We start from the raw sequence: 18,019 nt of genomic DNA on the forward strand, positions 1-18,019 counted from the left end.
CGGTCCGGTTTTGAAAGAACATGCGGGAACAGGATTATGGCGAATTAAGAAAGATAAATTGCGTCATTTCGGTTTAATTATGTTATGGGATTTTTTCTCTAAATTTTATATTTCCGAATGAAATCCGTATTCAGTTTCTGTCGATTAATTTCCTTTGTTTTGTCGTAAAGGTTCATTCGAAAATGATTTCCAGAACGTATGTTCCCGTCAAGAGAGCAGTCGAGCGAATAGCTGTCAAATTTCCCGTAACGTCAACGACAATGCAGAAGCTGGGAAACATTTTCGTGAGGCAGTAGAAAAATAAAGACAAAATTGCATACAACGCGATCGCGGACGCTTATCGCTGATTTTTTCCGAGCCAAATTCCGCTACATCGGGGCCAGCTCATCCGGGCTCGAGAAGACACACGTACACCACTCGCCATGATTAAAGCGATTCTAGTGTTTAACAACCATGGCAAGCCGAGACTGTCCAAATTCTACCAGTATTTCGTAAGTACGGCATCCTGCGGAGCTGCGGTCCACCAGGGAGACAATTAATCAATACCAAACACCACAACATATGGTTGGTTCCCCCCATTTCCAGAACGAGGACATGCAGCAGCAGATAATAAAGGAAACGTTCCAGCTGGTGTCGAAGCGAGATGACAATGTGTGCAATTTCCTCGAGGGTGGAAGGTTGGTTTCGCCCGCCCCGCGCCTTTACAGAAACAGCGCACTTAATCGCATTTCGTTCCATTATTATTTAACAGCCTAATCGGTGGTTCCGATTACAAACTCATCTACCGACACTACGCGACGCTGTACTTTGTGTTTTGCGTCGATTCGTCCGAGAGCGAGCTGGGCATACTGGATCTAATACAGGTGTTTGTCGAAACGCTGGACAAGTGCTTCGAGAATGTGTGCGAGCTGGATCTGATCTTCCACGCCGACGCGGTGCACCACATCCTCTCCGAGCTGGTCATGGGCGGGATGGTGCTGCAGACGAACATGTCGGACATTCTGGCCCGCATCGAGGAGCAGAACAAGCTGCAGAAACAGGAGGCCGGCATTTCGGCCGCCCCGGCACGGGCGGTCAGCGCGGTCAAGAGCATGAACCTGCCGCAGCAGATCAAGGACATCAAGTTGCCCGATTTGCCGCAGGCGATCAAAGATCTGAAGTTCTGACCAAACCACAATTTCGACGCCTCACTGCTCACGAAAATTTCCGCCGATTCCTCGTACATTCCCATCAACAGCAGCCTGGAGGGTTTCAGCTTCGAGTGCTACCAGTCCGAGTACGTTGGCGCGGCGTCCGGTTCAACCACCAAGGAACAACAGCGCGACGGCGGCTCATCGCTGAGGAGCAGCCTGTGCAATGCGTCCGCTGCAGCGCACCCGCCACGGAACAAACAAAAGTCGTCCAGAAAATCGATTGCCTCCAGTGCCACGCTGCTACGGGAGGATAGTTTCTAGTACACACGAGCGGGGAAGGAGACAGGCGGGGTCTGTAGCTACACGATCAAAGGCCACATTGGACATTGCAGTCGTTTTGGTGCTCTAAACCCCCCATCCCAAATATCGCGCTCCTTCGCTTTATTGTTTTTTATGTGCGCGTGTGTTTGCGCGTTGGCTCCGAATCCCGGGATTTACGTGGACGCTACTGTTAACGCTCGAAACTTTCTTTAATACCAACTGAATGCAAGGGTTTAGTTCAATAGTTCAGTTAGTTTATACCTGAGTTATACGCAAAAAAGAGATTTATCGTAACGCAACGTTATCTAAGCAAATAATGAAACGTAAAACAAATCATTTCCTAACAACGTAAATGCATTGTTGATTGAGCGTCTTCATTTCCTCTTGATGACTAATTCCTTTTGTGCAACGGCAGTAAAACTCTGAATGTGCAACATCTTACTTTATTTACGTTTGGTTGAATTTATGAATCATTTTTACAGAAACAAAGAGACAAGATACGAAAAAAACAAACAATAATGATCTCAAAACAAATTGCACACGTTCTAAATTTGTCGTCAGACATGCCCGGTACGTCCAGCATGAGCAAAATTTGACAGCTCGCAGTTTTGACGTTTCGGTGTAGCGGCGGCACATAGAGCACCGCCTCACATGCTTGATGCATTTCGTCGGTTTCGCGGTCTGTCGTGTCGCTCCCGTAAAACAGCAACCCGGATTCATTTCCAGCATCCTTTTCTGCGAGAAGCTCGATACACCGGTTGGCAGTGTTTTAATTTGGCAAGTTGAGGTGCAAATTGCTCCAAGCAGCAACACGCACGCATGCAATTTTTAGCGTGAGTGGTTCGGTTTGTCAAGGAGCGGCTTTCTGGGCACGCCTTGCCGCGTAGGGCCATACATCGGAATGAGAGGGTCTGGTTGCGAATGAGTAATGGTGGCGACGGCGGTTGATGGCGTTTTTGTGGTTGTGTGTTCGTAGTCTGGAGAACGTGTCGCTTTTACCGTGGTGCAAAATTCGCTTTTCGATTGAAGGTGAAGCGTGACCGTAGGAGGCTTAAACGAGTCTTCATGTTCTCTAGAATCTGAAGAGTCTTTCGTTTGGCCAAAGGTGTGGAAAGACAGTTTGTGCGTTGCGTGTGTACGTGTGTGTGTGTGTGTGGTGCTGTCTGGCGGCGTGAGGTATTGTGAGCTTTAGACTGTGACTGCTGCCGGTAGTAGTGGAAATTAAACGGTTTTTTTTCATCTGGGACCGTTTTGTCATAAGCCGGTAGGAAGAGCAGAAAATGCGTTAAATGAAACTCTAGCACAGTTGTGAGCGTGAAAAAACAATAGTGAATACAGATTGCTAAAGTTTCTTTTTTTTGCCCCGTCTCCGCGATGGCAGAAAGTTTCATTGTGTGTGGCGGCGGCGGTGAATGCGAACGTACGTGTGTAAGAGTGTGCGTGTGTATGCATGACTGTCGGCTTTTTGGAATTGAGAAGACTCACGCTCTCGCACACTGTGGTGCTGTTGCTGGCGAGCGCGCGCGCGTTTGAATGTGTGTGTGAGTGTGTGTGAGTGTGTATCTGGCTGGAAGAAGCAGCGAGCGCAGGAAAGGAAGCACAAAAGACGGCTACGCGAAGCTGACGCAGCGACGACGCCGCACAGTAGTTCAAAGCGCAAGGGACGAGAGCGAAGAGTATCGGCATTTCGTGCAGGGCCAGGGCCGCCGCGGTTGTGTGTTGTGTTGGGTGTTTCGTTTTCTTTTATTGTTTGCTGTTTTTGTAAAGCCTTTCCATTTCCACTGCTACACTGCAGCTTCGAGTGGGGTGGGCGAATTGTGCACCAGACGGGTAATTGTCGTCCTGGAACAGTGTGGCAAGGGAGTGTGAATATTCTTTGTGAAAGGTAATGGATAGAGAAAGGTGGATGCGAGCGCAGACACGTCTCGAACGAATAACATGTCGTTGCCATTGAAATCAAGCAACAAGGAACTGCGGGGAAGATGTGTGTAGCGGATGGGACAGGAACAACAGCCTTCTAGATCGCCAAACAGTGCCAAGAGTTATCTGGTTTCTTTTGCGAATTCCACCAGGCACATCCTTTCAACGGCAGTTTCGCTCCATTCGCGGTGAAAAGTGTGCATTTCAGCTAGATTTGTCGTTGAAATGTGTAGTTAAGTCCAATGGGAAAGGGACGTGCAGTGTCCATGGAACAGGTCTGACTTTGGGTGTGGTGTGTAGGAGGCGACGACAAAGGCTAGACGCAAGAAGAAAGACGTGAAAAGCGAAAGAAAAGAAATATCTGTCCGGACAGAAGGAACAACGACAGAAGGCTTTTGGAGCACGTTTGCTTGACGGCGAGCTAACCAACACACACACCACAACACCACCACCACCAATTTGCGACTGTGTAAGTGCCCGCGTGGTAGAACGAGTGAGAGGATAGCGTGAGAATGAGAAACACAAAAATGGCTATACGCTTGATACGTGTGAAGAGAGGGCAGGTGTAAGGTGATAGCGTGTGCGCGAGCGTGTGTTGTGTGTGCACGTGAGTGCATGTGTGTTAGTTGGTGGTGTTGTGTGTTGGTACTCGGAAACGGAAAGCAACTGACCTCACTGCCTGCCCAGCCCACTTCCTTCCACCATCCTTCTTCCACTCTTTCGGTCAGGCTCAGTCAGGAAGGAAGGAAGAAGAAGAAGGGTGCATGGGTTACGGGTGACAGATGAAGAGAGGGCGGGTGGATCGGACGCACACACCGGCATAGAAGGGAAGCAAAATGAACACGCAGCAACCCGTGAAAACAGTGGCGAAGCGATGAAGCAGCCCAAAAGCGGATGAATGCACGCGCGTCGAGCCTTTAAGCTCGAGCCACACAACCACAGATACACACATACTCACCAGGTGACTGTAGGGTGAGGGTGGGGCAGGAGACGAGCGTGTGGCTCTTTTGCGCAAACTTTGAATGGTTATTGTTTTTGGATCGGGCGCGGTGGCGTGTGCAGCTGTTCGGGAAAGTCTGTCTAAATGGTAGAATATTTTAGTTCTGGATCGAAGCAAGCTGATCGTGGGGAAGATTTCGTGGAAAAGAAGAGGAAACGCGTGAACTCCATTCTGTTCTGTGCGCTACGTTACCTGTCAGCTGATTTTAATTTGGCAAAAAACGGTTTAATTTAAAAACGCATAACCTCTTTGGAACTGTTGTTTGGTGCGCTATGCCATTTTCCCTTTTTTGGACAATTTTTATGCAATGATGTGCAACATGGTTTGCACTTTGACCTTTATTTTTTTTTCTGTACAAACATTCTGCCTCACCCCTACAACCGATGGCAGGCGGGTGTGGTATGCATTGCACGTTTTTAAAGATCCTGCAGACTTTAAAGTGGCGGGGGCTGCTTGGTGATGGAGCACCACGGAGTGAACACATTGCATTTAAAAAAAACGTTCATTTCAAAGGACCATTGCAGAATTGTGTGCAGAAAGAAAGGCTGGGGGGGGGGGGGGAGAGAATTGAACATGCGACTGTCACCTGCTCCGTTCCGTCTCTTTCTATACAACGCATGCGAATGGCTTATCGTTGCTAGCGCGCACTCTTTCTCAAATCCATCCGTCGGCTGCTTTCCCTCTCGCTTGCTCAGCGCGAGCGCGAAAGGGTTACTCTGGAGAGGGCGCCGCACGCGAGAGATGCGTTCGCACAGAGCGTTCGCGCGCCCCCTTTCGGAAAGGGGGATGGAGCACTAACCCCGCCGAGCGTAGCGTAGCGAGCGGAAGAACAGAAAAGGAAAGCAATACACCCCACCCGGGGGGGTCGGTGGTGATGGTGGTGTGGTGCGTGTGTGACGTTCCCCACCATCGTCTCGAGCGAGGAGCTAGGCAGTGTTTGGTTGGGCCAAAAGCAACGCGCTCGGGAAATTGTTCACTCATTCGACAAAGTGCAAAGTGACCGAGCAGTCGTGTCGCGACACCGTCTCTCATCGTCACCCGGGAGTCACAAACAAGTAGTGAGTGTGTGTATGTGTGTGTGTATGCCTATGCGTGTGTGTGTTACTCTAGACGCGGCAGACTTCGCCCTCGAAGGAACAGCAAAGACACGCCAGCCGTGTTGCGTACTTTTCTGTGGTTGCTTTGTTGTTCCTGTGCTTTGAAACGCTGTTTGTTTGGCTGTATGTGTGTGTGTGGTTGTATGGCTGGAAGAAGAGAGACCGCAGTGTAGAGATACACGCAAACGAGATAAAACTCCGACGGGGATGACGACACCCCACGTCATCTTGTGGGGCGAACCCTGCAGAGCCACCGGGGAATTCGGCGGCGGTTCTTCGCAGCGATGATCGTTTCATTTGGACGCGTTTTGTTTGGCCGAAAAATCCGGTCACCGCGGTTTTCGGTGTGAAGAAACCGATCGCGCGAACAAGTTTGGGGCTCCTCTCTGTTCCCTGGACCAACATCCGGGAGAGGGAGAGTGTTCCCCGGACGGGTGATGTGAAGAGCCTCATTATGCATTCTTTCGCATATTGTCGCTTTGTTTCATTTTTCGTACGTTTTCTTGGTTGAGCGTGAATATGTTTGCAAGTTTCTTTTCGTTTCACAGATCGTTCTCGAGCGACGATCATCAGAAGGGCGAAAGAAACGGGTGTTGGACGATCTTCTGCCTCGACTGAATGTAGAAACGTCAATTTTGTTTGAAGTTCTTTAAGCTTCCAAACAGACAGAACGGAAAGGAAAATGGGTGAGAAGTTTACATCATTTCATTCTTGATGTTGTTTGAGCATCAAGACGTGTTAATGAATTGGACGATCACGGCACATGAGAAATTCTAAAAAGGAACTTCATTAAACTTGGACTGGTTTCAAGGGAAGCTTCTGGCTTTCTCCACTTCCCAAGAACCACTTCCACGGTAGCGTAAGCATAAAGCAAGGAAAAAACACACTCAAGCCCATGTTTCGACCCCAAAAGTGCAAGAAAATCACGTCCTCGTGACACATGCCGCACTGCCGCTGGCGGTTCTGGCGAAGTTTGCCGTAGTGGTTTTAAATCTTTTTTGCACACTCTCTTTATTTCGCTCTCTCTATCTCTCTTTCTCTCATCACAAACCCCCAACGACACCAAGTAAAAAGTCAACAACCAGGCTCTACCGTGGAACTGTGGGTCTGGGGTAGACAATGTTGTTGCAACGTTCGCAAATAATGGAACACACCCCGTTTACTTTGCGTAAAATTTTGTTGGAGGACGTTGCTCATGTGGCCATATGTGGGCGCCAAGCAAACAAGCAAATCTCTCAACTCTATCATCTTATCAAACATTTTCCTTCCCTTTTGAATGCATTTGTAACGTATCTTTTTTTTGGTTTAAAAATTTGAAATTACAGTGAGATTCTTGTGTGTGGCGTTGGAGAATTGAGCGAAACACAGTGGAGAAGGAAAGGTGAAAAAATAAATAAAAAAATAACAAAAGGCCTAGAAGCTGTCCGTGCTCTCGACCGTTTTTGTTGATGGTAGTGTGCGTGCGCAGCTGTGAATGTGTTGTGTAGAACGGCGGAGAAGAAAGAGCATGAAAATTATTGTGAGTGAGTGAAACCGTAACCGACGACCGTAGTAACCTAACAGCAAGCAAAACGTAAAGATCGGCCAACGATCGTGTGTTGTATATTGATTTTAAAACCCCCCATTTTAAAAACGTGTGTGCATAAACCTTCATCATCAACTGCAAACCCATCAACTCCCTCTTTTGGGTGTGTGTGTTTTTTTGTGTTTTTGTGTGTGCGTGTTTGCGTGTGTGCAAGTGAGCGAACGCTGTTGTAACTGTTCTGGACGGAGCTGATTAAGAGAGGAAAAAAAAAAACACACACAGGATAATCCATCCCTTCCCCCGATAGCAACGATGGCTGAAGATCTGCGAGACCGCAATGATCCGGAGCTGAAATATCTGTCCGTGGAGCGGAACTCTTTCAACGATCCGGCCACGCAAGCCGAGTGGACACAGAAGCGGCTAGTTTGGGTGCCGCATGAATCACAGGTAAGCTTCCGGTGTTGCGTATGGATTGGATGGTTGTAGAGATTAGAGGGCTTACATGAAGTCGCAAGGATTACTAAATCGTGTGAAACAGTTAAAATCGAGCTTGTAACAATTACCAAATCTTTGTAGTTGACGGTTTAATGACTTCTTCATGTAGCTTTTCCAAACATCCACTTCCCTCAACTCTCAGTTCCTGTTGAATTTCAAACACATGAGTCACATCTCCCCTCCTAAAATCTCTTTCACCTGATCCGAACGGATCTCGAGGCGTCAGCAGGACCATGACACCGAGCAAACGACGAGGTGGCTTGAGTGAGAAAGCGATCGATAGGACTGTGGCGTGTCCGGGGCAATCGAAGCATGCTGGAACGCATGACTCATATCCATACCATGCGACAGAGCGACGTATGCTCCTCGCTGCTGAGCTTTTGCTCCAAGTCGAAGAAGACGCGATGGAAGCGTGTGTTGCCATGGAAACTCATTCTGTGGGTATTATTGTACATTCAGACAGCCGTAAAAGCGATCATTAAATCATCTTTCACTAAGTTTGATTGAATTTGCTTCCCTTTCCCTATCGGTACTGCATGGACGGATATGCCGTCATGTCTACTTTAGGATCCTCCCCCCCGCGCATTGTGGTCCTAAAAATGTGGTGCGAGACTTGATCGCCGGAAAACAGAGTCACCTTATCAGAACCCCGCAAAACGAACCGTTCGCGCCTACTTGCTTGTGTTTACCTTTATGTTTCTTGTTTTTTTTATCTTTTTTTTTGTCAGATTCGCTCGGTGAACAAATTCTGCCGCGTTTCTGTTGGAATAAAGATAAGATAAGAACTCGATAGTAAAACCTTCTTCTACTCCTTCCCACTGGGGTGTGTCACAAACGCGCGAGTCAGCGGTATGTGTGCGGTATGTTTGTGCAATAGTATCACCACCACCGGATGGGAAAGGGGGGGGGGGGGGGGGACGTGATAGCGCGAAACATCGACCGAACAGTTTTCGTCGACGGAATTGGGACTTGTGATTGATTTTTGATCGGGCAAATATGCGGTCCGTCGGCTCAAAATTATCTCCTTCCTCTGCATTACCACACACGCATACAAGCAACTCCATTAGTCGCCACTCTGGTAGGGTTGACGTATCTGAAAAGCGTTAAATTGGATATAAATGTTTGATGGGCTTTTGCGTGCTCGCTCCACTCTTAGCCAGTCGTCGTCGTCGTCGTCGGTGGTAGTGTACCGGTAGACGACAGCACGGAATACGCCGGATGCACGTTTTGCCGGCTAGCCGGCATTTTATTATACCTGGCTGGCTTGGCGCACTCTCGTCTGTATAGGTGGGTGAATATTTTATTGCAGCATTTTATCCCTCTCCTGCTCGGTCTGTCCTGGCCGCCCCAACAGGCATGTTTTATGCTGTCTCCCAGTGTGTATGTGTGCATTGGTTGGAGAGTTTGCAATTCTTGCTACAAAATCATCGCTTTTTGCCCTGCCTCCCTTTCACTCATTCACTCGCTCTCTTTCTCTCTCTCTTTCGGTTGTTCGCTTTATCTCGCGATGAATTTCTCTGAATGCAATCTCGCCCCTGCGCGTGCTGTGCATGCTGCGCGATATTTCATCCGCGTGAGACGGTTTCGTTCACTCGCTCCCTCTCATTCATTTGGTGAGACCGAGGGAGGGGGGGGGGGGGATTGGTTGCACATGTGCAGACTCAAACTTTGTTTGCCTTTCGCAAAGGGAGAGAGAGAGAGAGGAGGTGGGGGCTTTGCAAGAGCACAAAAGAGATGACAGAGAGAGTGAGAAAGAGCTCAAAACCCCCGGAATGGGATGGAGTTCAATGCCGCAAACGAAAACATCCACCAGCCCAGCCAGCCGCCTAATGTGTAATGTGCTTTGCTGCACAAATGCATCCAGCTTTTGAGAAAAAGAGAGTATCGAAGACATTGACCTCCACCACACCGACTACTACCGACAGGAGACGACGAGACGAGACGACCTCGCGCGGTACACACAGACGGTGGGAGGTGGTGAGATGATGTCGGCGTTTGCAATTCGATGCCATGATTCGAGATGATTCCCAAGAACGGAAGCAGAATGTGTCGGGAAATGCTTACCTTTGCAGCTCCCTTCTCTTGCTCACCACGGTCTGGTCGTTTCGGAGGGGGCGAGTCTGTCTGTAAATCGTTGTTTATCATTTCAATATGGATCCACTTGTATACACGATTATCTCAAGGGGAGTGATTTTTCTTTTTTTTTTTTGCGCAGGAGTGGTGAGTTTTTGCCCTGGTGGCGGTGATGATGGTATTTTCTTTTCTGGAAAATTCGTACCAAGTAAGTTTGATGCCGTCCCAAACCACCATGACGTCATCCGGTGTACGTGCGTGGTCATGTGTTTTTCCCTTCAAAGGAGACGCGGCGGGGCCGAAAGGTGAAGAGTGATGAAATATGTATTCCTTCGTGTGCTTGAAGTAGCTTCTAATCTGAGCAACAGGCTGACCGAAGAAGTGGAGGAAAGGTTTCTTCATTGCCGGCGACAAGAACCAGAAATCAAACAACGAACTGAGCTAGAGTGTACCATAGGTTCACACAGTGGGAGTTGGGTTGTCCTATCTTCGCCCAACTTCTCTTCTCGCGCCCAGTACACGCCAAAATCTTCATTTCTGCTTCGCTCTGTTTCAATTTGCAGAAGAAAAAGCAAACGCTTTTTTGGGGCGGGGGGCGAGAAGGTTCGTCGTCGGCACACCACGCACACAGGAAGTCGGGACGCACGTATGTGTGTGCGGGATGGGGGAAAGAAACAAGACCTGTAAATGTAAATAGCCAAAGTAAAGTAAACATTTGATGAAGCAAGAAAGCAAAAAAAAAAAGAAATAGCGAGTAAAGATAACGCCCATACGCACGCAGAAACAGCGCCCATTTGTGCGCTGCGTGGTGTGCTGGTGCGCGCGCTGTGGTTCGACTTTGCGCCAATATGTGCGATCAGTGTCCGAGGCAACGCAAACGGAGAAAGAGATAGAGAAGCGCGCCTGCTGTTGGTGTGTTGTCATGTCATCACCGCGCATGTTTTGCGTTAGGATTTGGCGGGAAGAAGCAGCAGCAGCATGACTAACCCAACGGGGGCCCCTTCAGTAGGACATCATCTGCGAGATGAGGTTAACTCTCGATGACTCTTTTCGATGATCTCTCTCCCGTAAGCGTTGTGGGAACAGCTACGAAAAAAAGTACATTTTGACCTTTCCTCTCGAAGATCGATCCTCTCTGTCTCTCTCTCTTCCTCGACCTCTCTATGGATGGCGTTTTTGGATTCGGGACAGATAAAGCAGCGAAGGGCATGATGGAATATGTGTGTTGGCGCAAGTACACGGCACAGTGCACTGACGGTACTGCTGCTGCTAATGAGAGAAGATGATCCACCCGATATATGAGTCATGGATGGGCAGAAATAGCACACCAAGCGGAAGATTTCGTTTGGATCATGCACCAGAGAGAGAGAGAGTGTATGGAGATTGCTGCAAATGTGTAAGATGATTGGTGGAATGTTGTTTCTCGTTAACCTCCCGGGTGGTCGTGTATTATTTCAGCTGCAGCATGATTGCGATTCAATATAGAATGGTTCGTCCAATGTTTAGGGGTTCAGGTCTCAAGGATGTATGACTCGCAAGATTATCTTATCTCTCTTAACTGAATGGTTTATAGAAAATGGGATTTTTTTACGCATAAAAATACGGTTGCGTAATGAAAAGACATCAAACGGGGTATTAAACGCTCCTCTTGTGCCTTACACATTCGCGCATAATGGCTGCGCGACTGCTTTCCTCCATCCTTCCCGTGAAGGTCGTTACCTGGCTGAGCCCTATACGACGACGTCCTTGCCAATCACGGGCGGTGTGTGTGTGTGTGTGTGTGTGTGTGTGTGTGTGTGTGTGTGTGTGTGTGTGTGTGTGTGTGTGTGTGTGGAGAAGCGCCTTCTCTGGTTCTCCGGTGGCGCCGCCAATACGTTCGATTAAGTTGCGCAGCTGTAAAAAAGCAGCAATAAGTAAAACGCACCATGTGCACGCACTGTCATCTCTCCGCGACTCTAGAGGGCGCCGAGACGGACGAGCGTAAAATTACAACGTATCCATTGGCCACCGCACAACACACCCCCGGAGCACCATCGGCAGCATCTCAGTTGTGCACGCCAATGATGGCATATCGCCATAAGGAATCGCCATAGTTTGCTGCTGCTGTGAGTTGAAATAAAAGACTCAGGCACACACCGACACGGAGAGAGAACAGGGGGCAAAGAGGGGAGGGGGGCTTTGAGGTGGTTACGAGCACAACAACTCGTTGACTAAACACTACCATATACGGTCAACTCCAGTCTCCCCCAGAAGACCTTGTCCCATACACGTCGTCGACGTAAAGGCAGCAGATTCTTGGAGGTTGTTGATGAGAGCGAGAAAGAGAGAGAGAGAGAGAGGGGGGGGGGGGGAGAGAGTTGTAAAGGGAACTTGATGGCTGGAACCTGTTGTTACAATGACCGGGGCAGTTGATATATGCGATCCTTTTTTTTCTTCATTCCTCCCTGTTTTGTGTTTGTTGTGTCCTTTCGATCTTGCCTTCTGCTTGGGGTTGTGCATATTGATTATATGTAGGTCAGTAGTGTGTGTCGTAACCTGTTCCTGTGCCTTGCGCCCGACGTGGATTCTTTATCAGAATGCAACTCCCCCCCCCCCCCTCGCTCCTAAATTACAATTAACACTTCTTATTTTCTTTTTCCTTTCCAGGGCTTCGTCGCTGCCAGCATCAAAGGCGAGCGTGGCGATGAGGTGGAGGTCGAGCTTGCCGAAACCGGCAAGCGCGTCCTGGTACTTAAGGATGACATCCAGAAAATGAACCCGCCCAAATTCGACAAAGTCGAAGATATGGCCGAGCTGACGTGCCTGAACGAAGCCTCCGTCCTGCACAACATCAAGGACCGATACTACTCCGGTTTGATATATGTAAGTACCAGGCAGTACAACAGTAGTGTGGTGGAGGCTCCCCGAAAGAATTGGTGGAAAGAAACCACCCCAGCTATTATGTACGAGCAGGGGAGCAGGGGGGGTGTTCCTTATTTGGCGTGGAGACCCTGGCGCATGCTGCTCTCCACAACACCTTACCATATACGTCTGCTGACTGATGACGATCGCGCGCGCGCTCGCGCTTGCCTGCCTGCCTGTTGTAGCCTTTCATAATGTGGTGTAACCTTTGGTTCCACGGAATCGATGATCATCGTCGGCGGTGATTATTTTCCGCTGCTCTACTGCCAGAAGGAAAAGGTCACCGTTGGAGCATTTGGGGGTCCGAACGTTTCTTGAAGGGGAGAGTCCTTCTCCACCACCGTTAGGCAAACATGTAAATTTCGGTGGTGGAGTAGACTTTGGAGCAATGTTTTGTTTGAAATGCCTTTCTTCAAACAAGAAGGTCCTTTGTTTGGTTAGTGGTACGAGTTGAAGAAATTCCACTGGGGAGAGCATATGCCTGAAGGACCAAAGATAGACAACACAATCTATTGACTGTGGTTGTGCAGTCGGCCGTTGGAAGAGGTAAACGTAATCAAGACGGCAACGCTCCGACGCACAACTGTGACGCTGGTTTGGCAATGTGTATCAATCATCTGAGACGTGTCGAATAAATCAACCAGACCCAGGCCGCGTGCAAGAAACATTCCAAATGGGGAGGAAAATACTGTCGGTGTCCTGTTAAAACTGGACAGCGAAAGCGCTGCCTCACTGGCACGATCGCCACGATATATCCTCCAGCGCGGGTAGCAAAGGACGTCAGAGAAGCAGACAAAATAATGCTAATTGTAGTCCGATCTTGTGGTAGCAGAGGGGTGCACAATAAAGAGGACTTTTTTTATCATTGAAATGTTCCTCCGATGGCTCTCCTCTTCGTCGTTGTGTGTGGAAAGCACAGAGACGCGTGGAGATTTTTGGTGAAGGTTGACCGCTTTCGAACAGGGCCGCCATTCTCGGCTGCATGTGATTACGGTCGTGTAATAAAGGGAAGTGTAAGAGGGAGTAATTTTTGCAGACAACAGTCCATGTTTTACATAACGCAAACAGTAAAAAAGTTGACGATCACTGGTGATGATGTTGGTGGTGTTGGTGCAAGATGGTCCCGAGAATTGTTCCTTTGTTTCAACGCATTGGACAAGCTGTTTGTATCACTTGTATCTATTGATCGTATAATGGTATCGATCGATTGGTGGGAAGGAGAAGGAGACACGCGATCGTTAGGATAGGTCACTTGCTGCTATTGTCGAATTGAAAGGCAATAGCGAGCTTCTCCTATCTTTTGCGCCATACCCCCACGATCGTACAATGATCGTCAATTTCGTGCTGTCCCAGTAACGATGGTGTAGTTAACAAATGGGAAGATGATGTTGCCGTAAGACAGACACACAGTCCAGGCGCAGTAAAAAGCGAATATATTCCCCGCGAAGAGAGAGAGAGAGAGAGAGAGAGAGAGTGAGAGCAAAGAGTAGCTCGTTAAACAGACGTTTCGTAACGCACCGCACGGACTAAATGCGCGTACCGAGATTTATGAATTTATGAGAATCGGAAAACGAGCGAAGGAAAGACACAACCGCGAAACAAACCCGCGCCGCGCCAGCCTCCTCCAACATGCTCCGATCCGTCGTCGTTCCAACCGCCCGTTGAGGAACCGGTATTTGTCTGGTTTGCTCTGGAGTTATTGTTACACACACAACCTCGCACACCACGCACCACAGAGGGAGTCGACACATAAGCCGCCACAACGCGCCATCATCATGAATCGTTTGATGAGTCGGTTTGCCGCAGCACGCGCGGGGATGTATGTGGATCAATTTCCCTCATCTCTCGCTCGCTCGTGTCTCTCTGCGAACAAGGGCCGGTGCTGTATGTATTGAACTGGCCTGCTGGGGGCATGGGCCATGTTTGCGGAGGCGGCCTCCGGCAGGAAGTTGGCTGGGCCAAAGATTAAACACACACACATACAGACGGAAAGAGATGCACGCAGTCGAAGGAAGTGGACCGATTGTGCCGCGGGTGGAGTGGAGAATGAAAGGGGGACACTGTAACACACATAAACAATTTAATCTAAAACCCATTTTTTCGTTTCGGTTCAATGGCGGCGGCGGCGATGGTTTGTGTGAATGCAGTTGAGATATGTGGGGAGAGGTGGGTGCGTGAAGGGTACGGCAGTGTCATCATAGTGGTTTTTCTCTTCAACTAGTGAAGATTTTTCATTCACTAAAGTGAGGTCATTTTTGTCGGATCCAACAGGGTGGGGTCAGATCTGTGCAATGAACAAATCTCGCACCATCTTCCCTCAGAGGGTGGTTGCTGTCAATATATAAAGGCCGTTGAATTGAAATCTGATCGCCTCGCAAGGGCCCATGGAACGTTCATTTGGAATTCAAACGGTTTAGAGCTCGCTTAAGATGGCACACACATATCCGTGTCTGCTAAATTGAACTCACTTCCCTCCTTTTCCCCTTTCTAGCTGGCCTATTGTTTGCAATTGTTGCTTGCTTTCCCTCTGTGAGCGGCCTATCTGCCGCTAGGGATCTCCACTCAACAATAGACGAGAGCGCGGTGCGCGCGCGCCTGTACAAGACTTAAACGTCTGCGGAGGAAAGTAAATCAATTTGCGTACGATGCAATTCAATGTGGATCAGCTCAGCAATGTGGGAGATAGCGCCCTCACTCACCCCGTGTGTGTGTGTGTGTGTGTTCCTCCCACTCGTGTCGTGTTGTTACTACCTACTGCAACATGTCCCATTCCCCTCCTAGGCTCTGTGGCAGCCGTTTCCGCGTTCACCTTTGTTGTTCTGCCACATTGGACAAGAAAGGAACCGCCGCCTGTGTCCTACGCACTCCTCCAACGCAACCCATGTTAACCGTACTGCTTGAGTTTGTAATAGGGAGCCCTACGATCGAGAGAACGCAACACCTGACACCGTCTTGCGCTCCCAGTGGCCCTTTCGCCAGCCTCTCAACTACGTTTTACTTGAAGACACACAAACACAGAAGTCACCATGTGCGTTTGTGCGAGAGAAAGAGAGAGAGAAGACTGCGTCTCTATAGGACCTTTGCCTCCTTTCTACCCCTGGAAGCGTCAACCTGTCGTGACAAACCGCCGTCGAGGGCAATTTGAATAATGGTTCCGTAATTTATTCGCTTGTTGTCACATTAATTATTTAATCGTTGGAGTCTCTCTTCGTTTTGAGTGCGTGCGGAGCGCCCCCTTTCATAGTTTGGGGAGGGGGTGATCGTGTGTGAGACGTCACGATTTACAACTTAGAGATCTCTGCTCTGGTACCGCCTGCTACTGCATTTGAAAAAGAAACCCCGTTCGTGCCGTATCAAAAATCAAAGCAAAATGGGCGCCCGGTTAAAAGATGCTCGACATTAAGTATGATTGGCTCCTGACAGCGTTTATACGCGCGAACCACACCCCACACGATCGGCGGTGTAGCCTTCGGTCTTTTGCTGCTGCTGTAGCCTTTGTGTAGCCTTCGTTCTTCCTGCAGCAACGGCAGTAGCAGCAGTAGCAGCAGTGCAACAAAGGAAATGTGAGGTCATGAGCAGCGCGCTACGGCAGTGGCAGCAAGTAGCTCCAATAACTGGGTAGCGATAAGTCGATCCACTTCACCACAGTGTAGTATCCCCAGAACCCTGATGGCTCCCCGCATGGTCGCTACGCGTACTCTGCTGCGTTTTCTGATATGTGGTGGCCCCAGGCTTACTCACTGCCTGTGCTCGCGCACCCCTTGTGCGCTCTGGTTGTGGCTCAGTTTCGTACACGTCGCCCGGTCCACCAACATTGCATTCCGGTGTCTCATGCTCCAGAGCGTCTGTTATTCATATCGCCTTTCGCCGGAGTGAATGACATTGCTCGGAGCGTTTTTTTGTGTGTGTTCAACTTCCAGCTACAAGACTCGCATATGGTGCCTTATCTACGGTAGCTGGCGCAAAAAGGGAAAATTGAAAAGAGGGTCAGCATTCTCGTGCTATGCGCAATCAGTCAGTCTGTATGGTATGGGGGAGCGTATTTACTGCTTCCCAGTTGACAAACACTGATCGTGAGTTTTTATGTGATGTGTCACCATCAAGTCAACACAGCGAAGCTTCAAGAGTGATCTCTTCAAATTATGCGGGTACTTCAGATGTTCTCGAAGGGGGTTGTTGTTATGATCTTCGGGTAAAAAAGGCTAGGCTTAAGTATTCATATTCTTGCTCGTACGCATGACTATTTCCCACCAAAATGCTGTATCTGCTGTCGTCTCTTCAATGTTGGGAAACATTTGGAAGCGTTTGAAGTTTGAAGTTAACGATCCGCGTCACCACCGTGTGCTTGTGTCAATGCAAACAACCTCACCTCAACGACGCTGTCCAATGTCCCGTTGATCAGTATTCCAGTCAAAGTCAACGCGCTCTAAGCGATCGTCGTCGATTGGTTAACTCTCCAGCACCGATTGTCTTCCGTCGGAAATTCCTCAACGTGTGTTGTTGAGTGACCATTCGCGCCAGCGATACAGATCATACAGCATTTTGAAGTTGGTGTTGCTGTCTCTTGCCGTCTTCCTTTGATCGAGTTGCTACATTTTTGCATCGCTACGTGTGTGGACGTGTGCGGAATGTAAAATGTCCAAAGTTCGTGGGCTTGTTTGCTGACTGTTGTGTGTGGCTCTGGCGCTTGGGCTCTGGCTATCGTGGAAGCGACATGGATGGAAGTTGTGCGCATACACAGTACAGAATGGCCTGTGGCCCTTTTTTGCTTCATTCTGTCCACGGGAAAGCTACAAATCAACGTCAGCAGAAACAGAGCGGCACAGAACAGAAGCTTAAGGTGCGAGCTTTTCAAGGTTTTCAGTGCCACAAGAAGGAAATGCGATACACACAGACACACAACGCGGGTGACTGTGGTTTGTTGACAAACTTTCAACCTCGTTCTCGCGTGAGGCTTGAATCAAAAATGCCACTTTCGAGCCTAACGGACCTGCCAGCCATTACTCCCCAGGCACAAAAAGGTGAGCGCTTGTAGTTGGAAGCTTTTACTGCATGTTTTTGGGCTTGTGTTTGCAAACTAAAATTGAGTTGCGCAGCTACTGATGCGTAAATATAACATGCCCTGGTTTGGCGGGTACTAAAGAACCAGCTTTCATTTCCCTTGCGGAAGTGTACATTCCGTCACCGTTTTATTGTTTACTGATAGTAGAAGTGTTGGCTTTTTTCTGTTGTTGCCCAAAGACCGAGGCATTTGAATGCGTTCTCGCTCTAGCTCGCTGATAATAATTTCCATTAAAATGCTTTTAATATTTTCTTACAAATGGAAATGCTTACATGCCGCGAACACACACACATGCCCTCCATCTCTACACCAAGAAGGTGTAAGTGGAGTCATTTGCACCATTTGCATATTACACTATCAGGTAAATGGAAAGCTCAAGCGGGGCCCGCGCGTGTGGGATGCAGAAAAACAGTCGTCGCTTAAATAATTAACCAAATGAGCACCACCGAGTGTGTGTGTGTGTGTGTTTGTAGGCCGTTGATGGAATGGAAT

The 18,019-nt window shown here is 48.8% G+C and overlaps 2 protein-coding genes across 6 annotated transcripts in view; both read left to right on the forward strand.

Annotated features, from left to right (window-relative positions):
- The first annotated feature begins 11 nt into the window (after nt 1–11).
- Nucleotides 12–1,807, forward strand: LOC1269709 (AP-3 complex subunit sigma-2). The gene is made up of 3 exons (XM_308356.5): nt 12–491; nt 586–677; nt 752–1,807. The coding sequence occupies exons 1-3, from the start codon at nt 423–425 to the stop codon at nt 1,164–1,166; spliced, it is 576 nt and encodes a 191-aa protein (XP_308356.2). The 5' UTR covers nt 12–422; the 3' UTR covers nt 1,167–1,807.
- A 294-nt stretch (nt 1,808–2,101) lies between these two features.
- LOC1269708 (myosin heavy chain, non-muscle) overlaps nt 2,102–18,019 on the forward strand; it is a 44,815-nt gene continuing 28,897 nt past the window's right edge. The window contains exons 1-3 of one of the 5 annotated variants that reach the window (XM_061645579.1): nt 2,102–2,287; nt 6,797–7,443; nt 12,211–12,426. In XM_061645579.1, coding sequence (XP_061501563.1) covers nt 7,309–7,443; nt 12,211–12,426 — 351 coding nt within the window. In that variant the 5' untranslated portion in view covers nt 2,102–2,287; nt 6,797–7,308. Of the gene's footprint in view, nt 5,439–6,796; nt 7,444–12,210; nt 12,427–18,019 lie in introns of all 5 variants that reach the window. The other 4 variants (XM_061645576.1, XM_061645578.1, XM_061645580.1 and 1 more) reach the window with 4 other exon arrangements.

This window comes from Anopheles gambiae, chromosome 2, assembly GCF_943734735.2.
Source record: "Anopheles gambiae chromosome 2, idAnoGambNW_F1_1, whole genome shotgun sequence".
Taxonomy (NCBI): domain Eukaryota; kingdom Metazoa; phylum Arthropoda; class Insecta; order Diptera; family Culicidae; genus Anopheles; species Anopheles gambiae.